The sequence below is a fragment of the Rhinoderma darwinii genome, chromosome 1 (assembly GCF_050947455.1).
Source record: "Rhinoderma darwinii isolate aRhiDar2 chromosome 1, aRhiDar2.hap1, whole genome shotgun sequence".
Taxonomy (NCBI): Eukaryota; Metazoa; Chordata; class Amphibia; order Anura; family Rhinodermatidae; genus Rhinoderma; species Rhinoderma darwinii.
In genome coordinates, this window is record NC_134687.1 from 475,984,318 (window position 1) to 476,003,291 (window position 18,974).

At 42.3% G+C, this 18,974-nt stretch overlaps 1 protein-coding gene across 3 annotated transcripts in view; it reads left to right on the forward strand.

The window, feature by feature from the left end:
* Positions 1 to 18,974, forward strand: part of SBNO1 (strawberry notch homolog 1) — a 100,302-nt gene that overhangs the window by 37,071 nt on the left and 44,257 nt on the right. For all 3 annotated transcript variants that reach the window (XM_075833940.1, XM_075833944.1, XM_075833953.1), the window contains 7 exons: positions 11,249 to 11,409; positions 11,523 to 11,656; positions 15,405 to 15,495; positions 15,587 to 15,748; positions 16,386 to 16,521; positions 16,605 to 16,710; positions 18,204 to 18,357. In XM_075833940.1, the coding sequence (XP_075690055.1) occupies positions 11,249 to 11,409; positions 11,523 to 11,656; positions 15,405 to 15,495; positions 15,587 to 15,748; positions 16,386 to 16,521; positions 16,605 to 16,710; positions 18,204 to 18,357 (944 nt within the window). The remainder of the gene's footprint in view (positions 1 to 11,248; positions 11,410 to 11,522; positions 11,657 to 15,404; positions 15,496 to 15,586; positions 15,749 to 16,385; positions 16,522 to 16,604; positions 16,711 to 18,203; positions 18,358 to 18,974) is intronic.

Here is an 18,974-nt window from a genome sequence, read left to right on the forward strand (position 1 = left end):
GCTCTGCAACTATTCATGAAATCGTTCCCGATCTTGCATTGCTATACACACACTTCCTCATCTTATAGTTCCTAACGATTACAGTTTAATTAACTGAGTGAAATGTAAAGGGGGTTGACCGTTCTTGCTAACATGTGCCCCCATCCTGCAGGGCAATGACCGGGCCTGAAAAGCCCTTAACCCCTAGGCGCATCACAACGCAACTGTAAGCCCTGGTGGCCAGTCTTAGCGCACCAGGACGTACAGTTACTGCACTGTTCCCGGTGCACACTGTCGGTGACTGTGTGACCCGGGAGGCCAGCTGTCCCCGACAGCTGACACTACACTGTTGCCAATCAACAACTCATTGCTGCTGATTTCGGCATCGGCAGGCCTCACAATGAAATCGCGAGGTTTGCCGAAGGTTAGCATGGCGACCGGAGGCCAAACCAATGGCCTCTGTCTGCCATGTACAGAAGCCTATCGTCACCCGTTCCCAATTGGGAACCGGGAGGTCAGCTGTCCACGACAGCTAACATTCCACTGTTGTCGATTAGTGGCTCATCGCCGCTGATTTTGGCAATTGACCCCGTAAATGCGGAGATCGATTGCGACCGCTGTGTAGCACATCGACAGCATCCGGAGGCCAGACAACGGCCTCCGGGTCTTCCATGTAAGGAAGCCTATAAGGATCAGTCTCTGGCTGGTCCTCATAGGCTTATTGTCAGTGACTGACGTCACACTGTCAGTTGGAATACATTACACTACCTAGGTAGTGTTATGTAGTCTAGCGGCGATCAGTGCTGCACTTTAAAAAAAAAAAAAAAAAAAGAAAGTTTAGAAAAGTTGTTTTTCCTATAGTAAGTCTTCTTCTTATTATAGGAAAAAAAACACGCAAATATTTTAAAGTACACATTTGGTATCACCGTGTACGTAATGACCCAATCTATAAAGTTATTCCCGCACGGTGAACACCACAAAAAAATAAACTAAAAACAATGCCAGAATCACTTTTTTTTTTTTTTTTTTTGGCACCAACCCTACCAAAATATAGAAGTAAGTGATTAATAAGTCGCATGTAGGTAGGACGCATTGCAGCTCTTAAAATGTTAATCTTGCCAAAAATTCTTTACTTATTTCGTAATCTGCCTATATGGGTACCTGTTTCTTATCTACATAGACTGCAGCAGCTTTTAGTCAAATATGCATGGAAGAAGCAAAAAGCGAGGGTAGCTATTCAAATTCTATATCTCCCAGTGGCACAAGGAGGGTTGGGATTCCCCCATATCTCTGCATACTATCATTCCTGTATTCTAGACCAAGTACGGCAGTGGTTGAATCCAGCACACTTAAAACACTGGGTTCTAATTGAAAACCGTTGTGGGCATTTTGAATCTCTTGATACCTATCTGTGGGCCGCAGCACTTAAACTGCCCATTCCTGTCCCGCCTCTGCTCGCTATTAAGGCTGCTCTAAACTCGTGGAAATCAATGGTGGTCAAGAAAGCTCTTTTTCCTATGAGATTGTCAGATATGAATATTCGGGTACTCGTGCAACTAATTCCTAATTTGAACCTGTCCTTCTGGATTGCTCAGGGATTAAATACGGTGGGGGATATTTGGAGTGGAGGTGTTCTTTCTACTTTTGCAGAGCTTGTTAATAAATTCAACTTACCGACTAGTGATTTCTATAAATAAGTTCGTGTTCGCCATTTCTTAATAAATAAAAGCAGTGATCCCCTTCCTTCTAAATCACTCTGAGTCCTATTATTTTCAGTACTCCAAAACTGCGAAGGGGGTCTCCAAAGCATATATGGCTTTTCTAGATATATTGCAACAGACTAATCTCCAGTGTGTTAGGAGGTGGGAAGCTGATCTATCCTTACCAGAAGATAGTGTAGACTGGGAATCTACCTTTTCGTTGGCCTCCCAACTGTCCAACTCTACTCATCACTTAGAAACAACTAGAAAGGTGCTATATAGATGGTACCTGACGCCCCATCGCCTCTCCTTAATATATCCTACCACTTCTAATATTTGCTGGAGATGCGGAGTGGAGGTGGGGACTCAAACATATTTTCTGGTACTGTCCGGCTATACGGACTTTTTGGGTCAGAATAGACAAACTCCTGTCGACTATTCTACAATTCCCACTAGTTACCACTCCTGCCTTAGCTCTGTAGGGTTGGCTGATTTCCACTCCCATGATAAGTCAATTATTTTTCATGTACTATGCTCTGCAAAAATTCTTGTAGCCAAATATTGGAAGAAAACCTCCACTCCTACATTAACTGAGGTAATTCAGTATGTCAATCTCACCTGTATTATGGAACGAACGATAATCCTACAAAGATCTCAGGTTTCACAATGTCTCCAATGGGACAAATGGACGTCCTCTAGATACTATGTGGATTCTCTACATACTTAAACCTCCACATATTGTAATGTCTATTCTCTTGCAAGCTGAGTTTTGTTTTGTTTTGTTCTGTTTTAAGTTCGGTTTTTATAATTTCCTTTCCAAAATATTGATCGAGAATCTACATGACCTGAGCAGGCATATACCTTGGTTTTCAGTGTCCTTTACCCCTATAACAGTGAATGGTGCATTACTTTACACATTTGTCAATCATTTATAGGTTGGTACCTCCTATCTAGGCCCAGAATTTGTATTATATATTTTCTACTTTATATTCCTTCTGTGGGGGATAACATGTTACCAAAATGTATATGCACATTGTATATGCCAAACGTATGTATGTGATATATGATTCTTCTGTCAATAAAAACTTATGTTTTAAAAAAAAAAAAGTCGCATGTACCCCAAAATAGTACAAAAAGAACCTACAACCAGTCCCGCAAAAAAACATGCCCTTACACAGCTTTTTTTGACTGAAAAATAAGTTATGGCTCTCAGACTATGGTGACACACAGAATAAATTATTTTATAAAAAAAAAAAGTGAATTTATTGTGCAAAACATAAAAAAACTATATACATATGGTATCGGCGTAATTGTACCGACCCGCAGAATAAAGTAAAACTGTCATTTATAGCGCATGATGAACGTCGTAAGAAATAAAGCATTTTTTTTGTGATCACCTTAGCTCTAAATAAAAATTACTAAAAAAACTATATCCATAAACACTACAACTCGTCCCGGCAAAAATAAGCCCTCACACCACTCAATCCACCAAAAAATGAAAGTTATGGCTCTCATAATGTGATACGAAACATTTTTTTTTTCATTTGGTATCACCGTAAACATATTGAGACGCAAAATAAAGTGAAGTTGTGTTTTTTTTAATTACCGCATGGTGAAAGCGGTAAAAACTAAATGCAAAAAACAATGGAGGAAACGCAGTTTTTTCCTAATTTCACCCCGCAAAGAATTTTATTTTCAGTTTCCCAGTAAATTATATGGTACTTTAAATCGGGTAAATAGAAACCAACTCTTCCCGCAATAAATAAGCCCTCACACCGCTATTGATGGAATAATAAGAAAGTTATGGCGTTGGGAATGCAGGGAGTAAAAAACTAAAATGGAAAAGCAAAAAAGGATCAGTCCTGAAAAGGTTATTTCATTTCTAATAAAAACAATTACCACGTGGGGTATTGTCGTATTTTTGAGAGATTACTCTACAAATGTTTTGGTGCCTTTTCTCCTTTATCCCTTGTGAAAATGAAAACAACATTTTAGTGGGCAAAAATGTTGATCTTCATTTTCACGGCCTAATTCTAATAAATTCTGCAAAAAAACCTGTGGGATCATAATGTGAACTATACCGCTAGAAAAATTCCTTGAGTGGCGTAGTTTACCAAATGGGGTCACTTTTTGGGTATTTCCACTATTTTGGCACCATAAGACCTCTTCTTGAAACCTGACATGGTGCCTAAAATATTATCTTAAAAAAAAAAAAAAAAAAAAAAAAAAGGCCCCAAAAGCTGTTTTATCTTTTTTTTGCTTCTGAGGCCTGTGTTTCAGTCCATTAGGGCCACATGCGGGATATTTCTAAACTGCAGAATCTGGGCAATAAATATTGAGTTGCGTTTCTCTGGTAAAAGCCTGTTACAGAAAAAAAAATGTATTACAAATTTCGGCAAAAAAAAATAATTTGTAAATTTCCCCTCTACATTGCTTTATTTCCTGTGAAACTTCTAAAGGGTTAAGAAGCTATTTGAATGCCTCGAGGGGTGCAGTTTTGAAAATGTTGTATTGGGGGTTTCTAATATATAAGGCCCTCAAAACCACTTCAGAACTGAACTGGCCCCTGTAAAAATAGCCTTGAAATTTTGTTGAAGATGTGAGAAATTGCTGCTAAAGTTCTAAACCTTGTAACATCCTAGAAAAATAAAAGGAAGTTCAAAAAAACGATGTATACAAAGACAAATGGGAAATGATAACTAGTAACTATTTTGCGTAGTATTACAATCTGTTTTACAAGCCGATCCATTTACTTTTGCACATTTTTGCAAATTTTCTCTACATTTTGGTGTTTTTCACTAAACATTGAATATATCGACCAAATTTTTCCACTAACGTAGTACAATATGTCACGAGAAAACAATCTCAGAATCGCTTGGATAGGTAAAAGTATCCCCAAGTTATTACCACATAAAGTGACACTTCAGATTTGAAAAAAATCGACACTGCCACAAGGCCAAAACAGGCTGCGTCATGAAGGGGTTAATGACCAGCTACATTTTTCAGTTTTTACCTCTGCTTTTCAGCAGCCATAACTTTTTTCTTTTTTTTAATTGCACGGATGTATTATACGTTCGTCTGAATAAGCCCTAAAGGTGAGTTTGTTGCACTTGGACTGAGAATTCCAGGGAGCAGTTAAGAGACAGAACACATACAACAAATGTTAAGATTTACATTGTTTCTGTGTGGCAGGTAAGTGGTTGAGTTTGGCAGAAGAAAAGGTAGGACCAGGGTTGGGAGAGATGTCCCCTGCAGCTAGTAGTAGGAGAATGGAGAGAGACAGCAGATGGTTCCGTGATTTATATGAGAGATTTTTCTGTTGAGCAGTGGGATGAGATGGCTTAACGCCTTCAGGACTGAGCCTGTTTTGGCCTTGTGGACACAGACAATTTATTCAAATCTGACGTGTCACTTGTTAGTGGAAAAATTTGATCAATAAATTCAGTATTTGTTTGTGAAAATAACCAAAATGTAGAGAATTTTCAAAAATTATCATTTTTCTAATTTTAAATGTATCTGCTTGTAAAACAGATGGTAATACCACACAAAATAGTTACGAATTAACATTTCCCATATGTCTACTTTAGATTGGCATCGTTTTTTGAACGGCCTTTTATTTTTCTAGGACGTTACAAGGCTTAGAACTTTAGAAGCAATTTCTCACATTTTCAAGAAAATTTCCAAAACCTATTTTTATAGGGACCAGTTCAGTTCTGAAGTGGCTTTGAGGGCCCTATATATTAGAATCCCCCATAAGTTACCCAATTTTAAAAACTGCACCCCTCAAAGTATTCAATACAGCATTTAGACAGTTTCTTAACCGTTTAGGTGTTTCACAGGAATGAAAGCAAAGTAGAGGGGAAACTTACAAAAAAAAATTATTGTCGGAAAATCAATTTTAATACGTTTTTGTTTTTTTTTCTGTAAGGCCTCATTCACACGACAGGTTTTCCCGGGCGGGTGCCGGCCGTTCATAAATCGGCCGGCACCCGGCTGCATTAGGAATAATAGACCCCTAATGGGGTTATTCACACGACCGATTTTTTGACGGCCGGGAAAACCGGCCGTCAAAAAGTAGGACATGCTCTATTTTCAGCCGGGTACCCATAGAAGAATGTGTCCCGAGTGATGGCGGGGTTTTCCGGCACTTGCGCTCTATCTCCTCCTCCTCCTCACATCGCAGAGTGCATGTGAGGAGGAGTTGATGCCATTCGGACGAATGGCTACGCTGTACACTGTGTGGCAGGGCCGGGATGTACAGCAGGTGGAAGGGAGTGCTGCGCTGGCTGCCTTCCCCTGCTTGTTTTAAAAGCGCCCTGGCCCGGCGGCACCTTCAATGGCGCCACTAGCAGCTTCTGCTGCTACTACTGTAGCGACGCCACTATAGCAGAGCGGGGAGGTATCTCCCCGCTCTGCTATGTGCTAGCCCCACTTTAGCTCCTTGAAGGAGCGGAATCCCCGTGTTTTCGGGGATTCCGCTCCTGGACAGAGCGCTTGATGTCTCTGTCCATATCTGGGCAGTGACATCAGGGGAAACTCCTGAAGCGGAATCCCCGAACACATGGGGATTCCCCTTCAGGAGTTGCCGCTGATGTCACTGTCCAGATCTGCCCGGAACGGATTCAAAACTTTATGCAAACCGGCCGGGCAAAATGGCCGATTTTACCGGCCAGCACTCGGGCTCGGGCGGGACCCGGTCGTGTGATTCCCGCCTAACACAGAAGGTTTTACCAGAGAAACGCAACTCCATATTTATTGCCCAGATACTGCAGTTTTTAGAAATATCCCACATGTGGCGCTAGTGTCCGAATGGACTGAAACAAAACAGCACGTTTACGGCCTGAAAAACAGCCGAAAATAAGCAATGTGAACATACCCGAAGTGTCATATTGTCAGAGATTACTTCTGCTCGCGTGCCACCCCTGCAGCGACTAGGCGTGTATAGTCAATGTGTTAACAGCTGTCAAAGTTTTTTTTTTTTTTTGTTTGCACTTGTTCCTAGGCGGAGTTATCGTGGTATTGCTGGGCCTTTTGCTGGTTCTGATATGGCTATGCAGTTGTAGTAAACATCGGAAAACCACATTAGCCCCACATTAGTAGTTCTTCAAACATCCCCTGTTTAATTTACCTTTTGGATGACTTGTATATTGGTGTGTCACTATGAGCAGCCAATCAAAATCCTCCAAAAGCGTCAGATCCTGACGAAAGTGGAAGTCTTTTTTTTTTTTTTTTTTTTGAGGGAAGGCTCTCTGTAGCACAAGTACTGTCAAGGCTCTTAAGAGAGCCTGGAGTCTAGAGTTTAAGGTAGAACACTCCGTCCTGGTCCCACTAGGCTCAATCCCTGTTTTTGAAGGTGACCCTCTCTCCTAGGTCCTGAGTTGTCTACTGACCCCTTCCCAGGAAGCCAACACCTCAGTTCATGAATTACTGCAAGGGGGGGGGGGGCCTTCGAAGTAACGACCAGGTCGGATTCTCCCTATAACCTTGATTGTCCATGTCCCTTGACAGGAGGCTCACATGGTCACCCCCCCCCCCCCCCCACCAACTCCATCTATACAGATCCACAACTTATTTTAAAGATTGACTTCCGATCCTAATCGGATTTGGGTTCTAAAATGGCACGTATGTCTGTCCTGTGACAAACTTATTAATGTAGTCCAGGAGATGCTCCAGATAAAGATCCCAGTACCTTCCACTTCTATCTGGTCATGAGGGTTCACCTTTTTTTCTTTTTTGTAGTACTGTTATCCTAAGGCGGGATTCACACGACAGGGTTTCCCGGCCAGGTGCCGGCCGTTCATAAATCGGCTGGCACCCGGCTGCATTAGGAATAATAGACCCCTAATGGGGCTATTCACACGACCGATTTTTTGACGGCCGGGAAAACCGGCCGTCAAAAAATGGGACATGCCCTATTTTCGGCCGGGCGCCCGGCTCCCATAGAAGTCTATGGGGCCGGGTAATACACGGCCATCACCGGAATGTGTCCCGAGTGATGGCCGGGTCTACTGTCGCTCGCGCACTCTCTCCCCTCCTCATCACAGTGCAGAGTGCATGTGAGGAGGGTCTTTTTTTTGCTCCCTGTAGGACTCGGAATCCCCAATCCCCGGCCGGGGATTGGGGATTCCGCTACAGGAGAAGTGCGTGACTACACTGTCCATATATGGACACAACGAAGTCACTCACTTCTGCAGCGGAATCCCTGACCTGTGGCAGGGAAATCCTCTTCAGGACAAGTCGGTGACTACACTGTCCATATATGGACATAGAAGTCAGTGACTTCTCCTGGAAGGGGGGGGGGGGTCTGGGTGGCATCGCCTGCAGGGGTCTGGGTGGCATCGCCTGCAGGGGTCTGGGTGGCATCACCTACCAGGGGGGCTGTGGCATTATCTACAAAAGGCTGTGTGTGGCAACAAATTTAAATGAAATTCATCCGATTTTTTAAAACTGACAGGGAAAAACCGGAAGCAAATCTGGTCCAAATCGGCCGGTAAAAACGGTAACTCGGAACGGATGCAAACCGGCCGGGAAAATCTGCCAAAAACGGTCGATTTTTCCCGGCCGACACTCGGACCCTGTCGTGTGAATGAGGCCTAAGGCCTCAACCCCACTTCAGGTTTTTTGTCGGGTGATTTAACTGATCGCACCCGGACACATTAATTTCAATGGTGCAATGCACACTTCCGTTGTTTTAACGGGATCGTGCGACCGTTCTGTCAACAATAGGACGGGTCCTACTCCTGCCTGTTTTTGACGGAACAGTCTCTGCCTTTTTATTGATTTGGTTCGTGAAACAACGGACTGCGCGCGGAAGCCATCCGTGTGAGGCCCGTGTTTCACGTAACCGTAATTAGCGGCTGTACAATGGCCGACTAAAGTATATATGCAGCCTTAGGGTTTTTTGTTCTCGGCCACTAATCTCTCAATGTGTCCCAAACGTCTGGATCTGATGTCCTGGCATTGCCTGTGGTAGACCTACCAGTTTCCCCTCTGGTTCGGACTATCATTATCCTTTACCTTAACATGCACCATTTTAGTTTTCCTCTGCAGGAAAATACACAGTGAGGCTCCTCCGATTGCTAACAACTAAGCGTGGTCTTGTATTCAAACTTAGGGCTTCTTTTGCCTTGGTGTTTTTGGTTCCATTTCCCAACTACCTATACAAACCCAAATGTATAAAATGACCTTTATTTATGCTACTATAAGCTGATAGTGAGTGATCAGTATCAAGCCCCCCACCCCGACATGTTTCGCTGTGCATGTAGCATCTTCAGGGGTTTCTGGTGCGAATGACGTCCTTCTTCAAACATCCCCTGTTTAATTTACCTTTTGGATGACTTGTATATTGGTGTGTCACTGAGCAGCCAATCAACATCCACTTTCGTCAGGATCTGAAGCTTTTGGATGAAGTCACTAAGGACCGTGAGATCTGATCTCCACCACAGCAGAAAAACTCCAGTTTCCGTTTCAACAGCGCTGCATCAGGCTTCCCTTTCGTCCTAGTGTCCCCAGAACATGACTGGCCGTGGTAATGTAATTTTTTTTTAATGTCTTAAATAAAAAATATCTATCTCTACCTATACCTGGAAAATATCCTGATGTAGGCCACTCCTGTTCCAGCAACCAGGACTGTCTTCAGATAATCTTCCTCTTGCCATGATTTGCTATAGTGTTTTTGGGGTGCTTCCTCCGCGATCAGTGTCACCAACTTTCAATTCATCACTGTTTTGGCCTACTGGGAACAAGATCCAACTTGGCTGCATCATCCTACTTCTCCCTATAGGTTGGTTGTGCACCCCAGTGAGGGCTCTCCTCTCCAACTATTTCCCAGGGCCACTTCTTTACTGGTCTTTCTTCTCTGCACGCCACTTCCGAAGAGGCATCTGTTCGCATTAGTTTGACAATGCCTCTTGGTCGCCTACTTGAACCATTCAGGTGACCGTGGCTTAGCGGTTTTGCCAGAGTAGCCAGACAATGAAGGAACTGCTCTCTGCCCACAATAGCACCTGTCTTGTGCTGTGGATGCTTTTTTTTTTTTTCCCCTCCTGGGTTCAGCTTTCCTTTCCTGGTTTGCTCAGGTGGATTAAGTCAGACCTACCATTTAGCCTGATGTCACAGAATTCCCTTGTCAGCTGTTGTACAACCACGTTCTCTTTCTGGCCAACCTTGCTACTCTCGGTCTAGTTCTCTGCTTATGTCTGACTGTGTCTTATCTAATCATAGCCCAGAGATCTTGTTATTTCTCAGAATGTGTATTCACAAACATGCTGAAGGCCAACTGATTTTTGCCCTCCTTGATTTCTCCACAGAACGTGTTTGTCAGTGGGGGAGTAACTTTTTTTTCCTCTTCCCAATTTTTTTTCCCCAGGATTTGGTCTTCAGCACGATCAGGGGTTTGGCCTCCGTTTCTGTAAAGTGTTGCCACTTAAGTTCAACCTGCTATTCCTTTGAACCTCAACCTGGTCCTTAGGCCAGGCGACTAACTCTTTGTTTGGATGTATTTTCCGCCTGATGTCAGATTTGGCAGTTTTTTGCTTCCATTATTCTATTATTATTATTTTGGGCATACTCTCCCATCCAGGTGTGGTTCTTTTTACTGGGCCAACTATCCTTTTTCGGGATGGCATCAAATGCTTCTCTTGCCTCAGGGATTGATATGGTTTTCTGCACTGATTATTTGTGCAAGTGTGTTTTTTATTTATTTATATATTTTTTACTTAATCCATTTTACAGCTTTGGGGGCTTCTTGTCTGGCGCATGAGTGGACTACTTCTCCGCCGTGGCGTCAGACTGCTACCGGGATATTCTCTCTATGCTAAACTCAGTTCTTTATGGTTCACACTTGCATGTTTGGATGTCTTTCCCTGTGTTTAGTATCTGCAGGTTGCAGGGCTCGTTTGGTCGGTTGACTGAAGGTTTCTATTTTATTTTTTTGCTTACCTATAAAAATCCTTTTCTTTGTGAAGACCGTTGTGGGACACGGCTCCCACCAAGGTGTGTGTGGCTGTCTTTATTGGCCAATGGCTGTTCTTACTGGACGGATTCCTCCTGTTTTCGACCTCTTAAGGTCCTCTTACCCGGCCCGTCCTGGGCAGTGTAAACTAGCACCAATCAACGCGACAGCTATTTGATCGGCGCTAGTTTGCTCCTTACACAAGGAGCCAGTATGGGAACGAGCGCTCGTCACTCCAAACACACGTACCCATATATTATCATGTTGGCAGCACGTCTCCCTGTTTACATAGGGAGATGTGCTGCCGACAACTATATTCCTTTTTTTTTTTCAAACGATAACTATCAGCTGATAAGCGTTTACACAGGGCAAATATCGGGAACGAGCTTGGTTATAGGTTTAACGTTTACCTTCTCTTGGCTTCTCCCTAATGAACTTTGCAAGAAAATAATTTATTTTACAGGTAAGCAACAAAAAAAATAAATCTTATTTGGTTAGTTGGGCAGATTTCCGTGGAATGTGTTTTAGTCCCTTTAACTTTATTGGGAAGATATTTATTGTTTGCGATCTTAACTATCTAATGAGACTTGGGACATTTTGTCATTTTTATCTCTAGTTAAAGTTGGGCTGAGACATCCAGATTCTGTTGTGGAAACAAGTTCCCTGTCAAGTGTGACTCCTCCAGATGTTTGGTTCCAGACCTCCATTCCTGAGGAGACCGTTGATAACGGCTGGCTTTCTGCCCTGCAATTGGAAGCAGTCACTTATGCTGCGCAGGTTTTTTTATTTTTTTTATTTTGTCTTGTGTATAAATGTTGTTCGTGTCCATTGTGTGACAACTTTCATGGGCATGTTTTAAATAATTTGTGTTTATTGGACCTGTTTTATAGCAACATGAAACCTTCCTTCCTAATGGTGAGAGAGCTGGATTTCTTATTGGGGATGGTGCAGGAGTTGGTAAAGGAAGAACAATTGCTGGAATAATTTTTGAAAACTACTTGCTAAGTAGAAAAAGATCATTGTGGTGAGTACAGAATACCCTATAAGCACATTGAAATGTGATGTAAACAGATCTCATTTGTATGTTTTCTCCTCCTATAAGAATGTTAAAGGCAAGGTGTCATGATTTTTTATTTTTTTATATATTGCTTTTAATATAATGTAAACAAAAATGTTATTTGTGTCCCTTTCTACATTTTATTGTATTCATACTTTTACTTCTCTATGGGTATTAGCACCTATAATACCCCTTGGGTAGCACTATAGCCATAAGAGATAAACTACAATAAGAAAACCTATATATGTCTCATGTACATGTATACACAAGAAAAATTACCATTCAGACATATGCGAGTCCAAAATGATTTTATTGTTCCACAATTAGAATACCCTCCCAAAGCCGTCTATACAAAAAACATACTTAAAAACAGACATTCCGAGATTGTCAATAAACCACCATAGCCTATATGTTGTAGCAGTGCATAATAACAGGTAAATAGCACCACAAGATAGAGTAGTCAAAAAGTCTACAAACAAAACCTGAGTATTATATAGCCTATCTACCCACTATACAAGTATAGACGTATCGCTGTTTGTTACACTAATTAACATACATCATTATAAGACATAGTTGCAGATGATTTACCTGAGGCTGGCATGGTGGCTGTTGACTGTCTCAGAGCAGTAACACCTCCCATGAGAGGTGTGTGTGGCAGAGGTGTGTGTGTGTGTGGCAGAGGTGTGTGTGTGTGGCAGAGGTGTGTGTGTGTGGCAGAGGTGTGTGTGTGTGGCAGAGGTGTGTGTGTGTGGCAGAGGTGTGTGTGTGTGGCAGAGGTGTGTGTGTGTGGCAGAGGTGTGTGTGTGTGGCAGAGGTGTGTGTGTGTGGCAGAGGTGTGTGTGTGTGGCAGAGGTGTGTGTGTGTGTGTGTGTGGCAGAGGTGTGTGTGTGTGTGTGTGTGGCAGAGTGTGTGTGTGTGTGTGTGGCAGAGGTGTGTGTGTGTGTGTGTGGCGCAGAGGTGTGTGTGTGTGTGTGTGGCGCAGAGGTGTGTGTGTGTGTGTGTGTGGCAGAGGTGTGTGTGTGTGTGGCGCAGAGGTGTGTGTGGCGCAGAGGTGTGTGTGTGGCAGAGGTGTGTGTGTGTGTATAGCACGTGGCGTATGCACAGGCGCCGCTGATCCTCCATAGCCGCTTATCAGCTGTATTGAAGAATCAGCGGCAAGCCACACACACACACACACACACACTCTTCCCCCTAAACATGCAACTATGCCACACACAACCCCACCCACTGTTCTTTTTTACGCAACACTTTTTTTAAAACGCTTTTGTAAAAAACTAACGGGCCGCTTTCCCACTGACCCAACAGTTTTTTTTTAAAACGCGTATGTAAGAAGCGCTTTGTATGTACTAGCAGCGCACTTTACCAATTACAGTATGTAAATAAAAAGCTTAAGCTAGCGTTTTTTTAATGTGGTTTTTGGCACGTAAAATCCGCAGAAAAAGTGTCAAATACACACCGTGTGAACCTGTCAACTGAAGTCATCACTTCACTTTCATCATTCTAAGGGTATGTTCACGCGCAAGGTTTTCAGCCGTTTTTCGGGCCGTAAACGTGATGGGGCGTTTTTTACGCGGCCGTTTTCCAAAAACAGCACGTAAAAAGACGCATATCACTTCTTGGGACGTTTTTGGAGCAGTTTTTCATTGACTCTATAGAAAAACCGCTCCAAAAACGGGCGTAAAAAACTATGCCAAAAACGAGAGTTTGATTAAAAAATGGCTTAAAATCACGAGCTGTTTTCCCTTTAAGTAAGCGTGTGAACATACCCTTAGCCTTTTGTGTCCTATAGCTTCTGCCAGCTGCAGGATCACACCCAAAATAGCAGCCGGACACGGCTTTGCAATTTGAAGACACATTTTCCTGGCTCGTAGGAGGGGGGGGGGGGGGTGAGATTCCCTCCCACATTTACGGCAGCTGTGAGTCAGGTTGCTTTGCCTTATTCACCCTGCTGTAATTCTGGGAAGTGCTCCCTCTGGTGGCCAACATAGGAAAACATGTCTAAATTATTATTTAATTTTTAATACTTTCTACCATGTGGAAGAAGAAAAAAAAAAAATACAGCAAAAAACGTAAAAATATAATAGAAATAAGTAACTTAGAAAAAAAGTTGTTTTTTTTAGTTGTTTAAAGAGGCTCTGTCACCAGATTTTGCAACCCCTATCTCCTATTGCAGCAAATCGGCGCTGCAATGTAGATAAGAGTAACGTTTTGTTTTTTTTTTTAAAACGAGCATTTTTGGCCAAGTTATGACCATTTTTATATTTATGTAAATGAGGCTTTCTAAAGTACATCTGGGCGTGTATTGTGTGCGTACATCGGGGCGTTTTTACTTCTTTTACTAGCTGGGCGTTGTGTATAGAAGTATCATCCACTTCTCTTCACAACGCCCAGCTTCTGGCAGTTCAGACACACAGCGTGTCCTCGCTCGTCCGATGCGATGAAGTTCCTGTGGGAGGAAGTGAGTGATGTCACAGCTTGATCTCGCGAGGACTCGCTGTGTGTCTGAACTGCCAGAAGCTGGGTGGTAACGAAGAGAAGTGGATGATGCCGATTAACAAGGGGTTAAAAAGGCGTCTTTTCTATTTTGGGGTTTGCTTGAGTAGTTTTTCATGCATAAGTGGCAACACTGTCTTGATCTATTTTAAGCTACTAAATGGCACTGTGACTTGTGTCCTATTTTTTAAAGGGAATGTGTTGCCAGAAAAACATGTTTTTTTTAAAAAAATTAAACATTTAGTGTGTGGGTGATTAAACATTGTTCATATTTTTTTTATTTTTTTCACGAGTCAGGAAATATTATAAATTAATTCTAATTTATAATACTACCCATTTTTGGTCACTAGATGGAGCTATTCCCAAAATTGCAGCTCTGCAAAATTGGGTAAAAAGCCCTCGCTCTAGTGAGCTCTCAGCATCCCCCCCTCCTTTATCCTGGCTAGTGCCGGGATAAACGAGGGGTTTGAACGGTGTAACCTCCTACACTGTGTGTCGCCATTTTTTGAGCTAACACACAGTGTAGTAGGTTTACATACAGTAGTAAACACGAACATACATTGAAATCTCTTACCTGCTCCTGCCGCCGCGGCTCCCTCCGGCCCGTCCGCTCCGTTTGCTGCCGCTGGTCCAAGTGCACAAATCCGGAAGCCGCGACCGGAAGTAGTAATATTACTGTCCGGCCGCGACTTCCGGTCCACAGGAAAATGGCGCCGGACGGCGCCAATTTCGAATTGGACTGTGTGGGAGCGGCGCATGCGCAGTTCCCACACAGACGCCGTACACTGAAGTCAATGGGACGGGAGCCGTTCGCAGTCCCTATGGGACTGTGGCTTCCGTATTCCATGTCTGTATGTGTCGTTAATCGACACACACAGAAATGGAACAAAAAATGGCAGCCCCCATAGGGAAGAAAAAGTGTAAAAATAAGAAAAAGTAAAACACAAACACACAAATAAATATAAACGTTTTTAATAAAGCACTAACATCTTTAACATATAAAAAAATAATTTGTGATGACACTGTTCCTTTAAGAGGACAATGGTTTTGCTATCTTCCATTTATTTCCTGTGTATTCTTCACCAATTTGACGAGGGGGGTTAGCTGCTTTAATTTTTTTTATCCCCCCCCCCCCCTTCTCCTAATCCCATACTATTCTTTTAATTGCCGTGCTTTTAATGAGATCTAATGGCATTGGCACGATCTTGTTTTTGTTCTGCAGGTTTAGTGTGTCAAATGACTTAAAGTATGATGCTGAAAGAGATTTAAGAGACATTGGAGCTAAAAATATTCAGGTTCATTCGTTAAACAAGGTGCGTTTAACAGTTGTTTTTATATTTGTTTTATATATTTTTATCCCTGTTCTGTGGATGATATTCTTCACTTAAACAATTCTTTTTACAGTTTAAATATGGAAAAATTTCTTCCAAGCATAATGGAAGTGTAAAGAAAGGTGTTATATTTGCTACATATTCCTCACTGATTGGTGAAAGCCAGTCTGGGGGTAAATACAAAACCCGCTTAAAGCAGCTTCTTCACTGGTGCTCAGAGGATTTTGATGGAGTTGTATCCTTTTTATCACTTTGATTTTGACTGTTGAAATTCCTTTAATCCACACCCTCTTTCAGTCTGCATACAGTGTGTTTGTATCAAAAACCAGGATCTGATCCAAAACAGAACCTTGACCTTTTCTTTCCTTTTGGATGTAATGCTTATTTTTAAAGGGCTTTTCCAGAACCTATAAACTAATTTCTATTTCACTACACATCTAAAATTCTAATTTGTAATATTATCCGTTTGGATTTCCTCTTCTAACACCCGATTCCAGCGCTGGTCACCTGAATGGTCTCCAATCTTGAAATCTGAACTTCCGGCACTGCCACGTACACTTCAATTTTCCAGTCGGCTCGATGTACTGTAACTCCCTGCCTGACATCGCTGCACACTGAGGGAATGGGTGGACCGGATCCTCTTCCTCAGTCTCTGAGCATGCGTGGTTTCCACATTAACAGTGTTTACCACGCATGCCCACTCTTGCGCTATCACAGCACCTGCGCATAATCTTCTAGCAGTGGACCAGAAACTGGGAGGCATGTAAACAGACAACATTTACATCATGGAAACAAAAGGAAAACTAAAGTATTTTGCAAGTTTATGCCTAAACAAAGCGTCTCCTTAGTTTCCTTAATTACTTTAAATTTAGATTGTATTTGATGAATGTCACAAGGCAAAAAATCTGTGTCCAGTTGGTTCTTCAAAACCAACAAAAACTGGTTTAGCGGTGCTTGAGCTCCAGAACAGGCTGCCTAAAGCCAGAGTTGTATATGCAAGTGCCACAGGTATGTAGATTATTTTTGTTTCAGTAAAGCACCAAAACATGTAACTATCTTCATCTGCTTATGAAGGACTATTTTTCTTTCAGGTGCCTCTGAGCCAAGAAATATGGCCTATATGAGCCGTTTGGGAATTTGGGGTGAAGGTACTCCTTTTAGAGAATTTAATGATTTTATCCAGGCTGTGGAAAGAAGGTATGATTTTTGTCAGAAAAAGAATCTTGCACCTCGTATTTTTATATCCACTGGTCCAAACCAGTGTGTGAAACTTTTTTTTTTTTTTCATGAAGGAAACTTGATTATATTGCTCTAGGCAAGACAGTGCACTTAAAGAGGCTCTGTCACCACATTATAAGTGGCCTATATTGTACATAATGTGATCGGCGCTGTAATGTAGATTACAGCAGTGTTTTTTATTTAGAAAAACTATCATTTTTGACGGAGTTATGACCTATTTTAGCTTTATGCTAATGAGTTTCTTAATGAACAACTGGGTGTGTTTTTACTTTTTGGCCAACTGGGCGTTGTGGAGAGAAGTGTATGACGCTGACCAATCAGTGACCATTCAGCGTCATACACTACACCCCATTAATTTACACAGCACATAGCGATATCGCTATGCACACACGTACACGCACGTACGTTACTGCAGTGTCCTGAAAACGAATATACATTACCTCCAGCCAGGACGTGATGTTTATTCAGAATTCTGACACTCCTGTAGCGTCTCTGTGTTATTTACAGCAAGGCAAGCGTAATCTCGTGAGATTACGATGTAACCTGTTATTTCAAACGAGATTACGCTTGCCTTGCTGTAAATATCAGACGCTACAGAAGTGACAGGATTCTGAATACACATCACGTCCTGGCTGGAGGTAATGTATATTCATTTTCAGGACACTGCAGTAACGTGTGTGTGTATGTGGCTGCACATAGCGATATAGCTATATCGCTATGTGCTGTGTAAATTAATGGGGTGTAGTGTATGACGCTGATTGGTCACTGATTGGTCAGCGTCATACACTCCTCTGTACAACGCCCACTTGGCCAAAAAGTAAAACACGCCCAGTTGTCCATTGAGAAACTCAATAGCATAAAGCTAAAATAGGTCATAACTCAGTCAAAAATGATCGTTTTTCTAAATAAAAAACACTGCTGTAATCTACATTACAGCGCCGATCACATGTACAATATAGGCCACTTATAATGTGGTGACAGAGCTGCTTTAACAATTAAGAGAAAGATTGAGTCCCTAAAAATATATACTAAACAAGTTTAGTAGCTTTTGTCAGGCCAATGTAATTGGATCCAAGGTTAATATGCTGCACTGTTTGCTAAATAGGTTTGTCCTATAATTGGGCCCTTACGATCGAAATATGCATTCAAACGAATGTGAATAACGTCTGTGCGCTGCGCATGTTGATTTCAATGGGGCTGTTCACACATTCGTGAGTTATCACTCAGCGAGAGTCCACTGAGTGAAACTCACTGCATGTCCTATATTGGTGCGTTTTCACGCACCTAGCCGCCCATTGAAGTCACTGCAGAGGAAATGTCGACTGGCTGCCTGCGGCTAATCTGGCAAAGTATGCTTTTGGGAGCATGTCAAATATTGCTGACAGGCACTGTATCTACTATTTTGCTGCATGTGCAGCGTTCACTAAAACTTTTTTGTTTTTTTATTTCAGGGGTGTTGGAGCGATGGAAATTGTGGCCATGGATATGAAACTGAGGGGCATGTACATTGCAAGGCAGCTTAGCTTCACTGGTGTCACTTTCAAAATTGAAGAAGTTCCGCTCTCTCAGGATTATGTCAAAATGTACAACAAGTCTGTTAAACTGGTGGGTGTTTAATCCTCAAACTCCAAATAAATTCAGAGCTTGTTTACATTAGAAGGCTGCATGAGATTCTCCAACTATCCAATATTGCACATACCTTCGTTTTAGGGCTAGTCTATATGTGGTGTAAATACTACGGATTTTCCGCAACATGTGGTGGAAAATCCGCAGCATAAAACAGTAGCAGAGGAGTGAATGAGATTTAAAAAAAATCTTATCCACACGCTGCGTACGTGATATGCGGAGATTCTGCACACAAAGTGACCGGTGTTTTTTTTTATTTCGTTTTTTTAAAGCCGCAGCATGTAAACTGTGGTTGTGGAATCGCCACTATTTTGTTGTGTGTTTTCCCCTATTGAATTAAATGAGTATCTGAAACCTGCAACAAACAGTCTAGTTTTGCAAATTTTGTGGTGGACTCACCGCGATAACGCCGCAAAAATCGCAAGTTAGAGAAAAAAAAAAACTTGACTTTCTGCAGGCCAGCCTCCTGGGATGACGTTTCATCTCACAGGCTGTAGCGGTGGTCACGTGGGATGAAACATACCAGCAAGACGGCTAAATGCTGTATTTCTCCACAGCGGACATTCTGGGCGAATAAATTCACCACAATTTGGTGC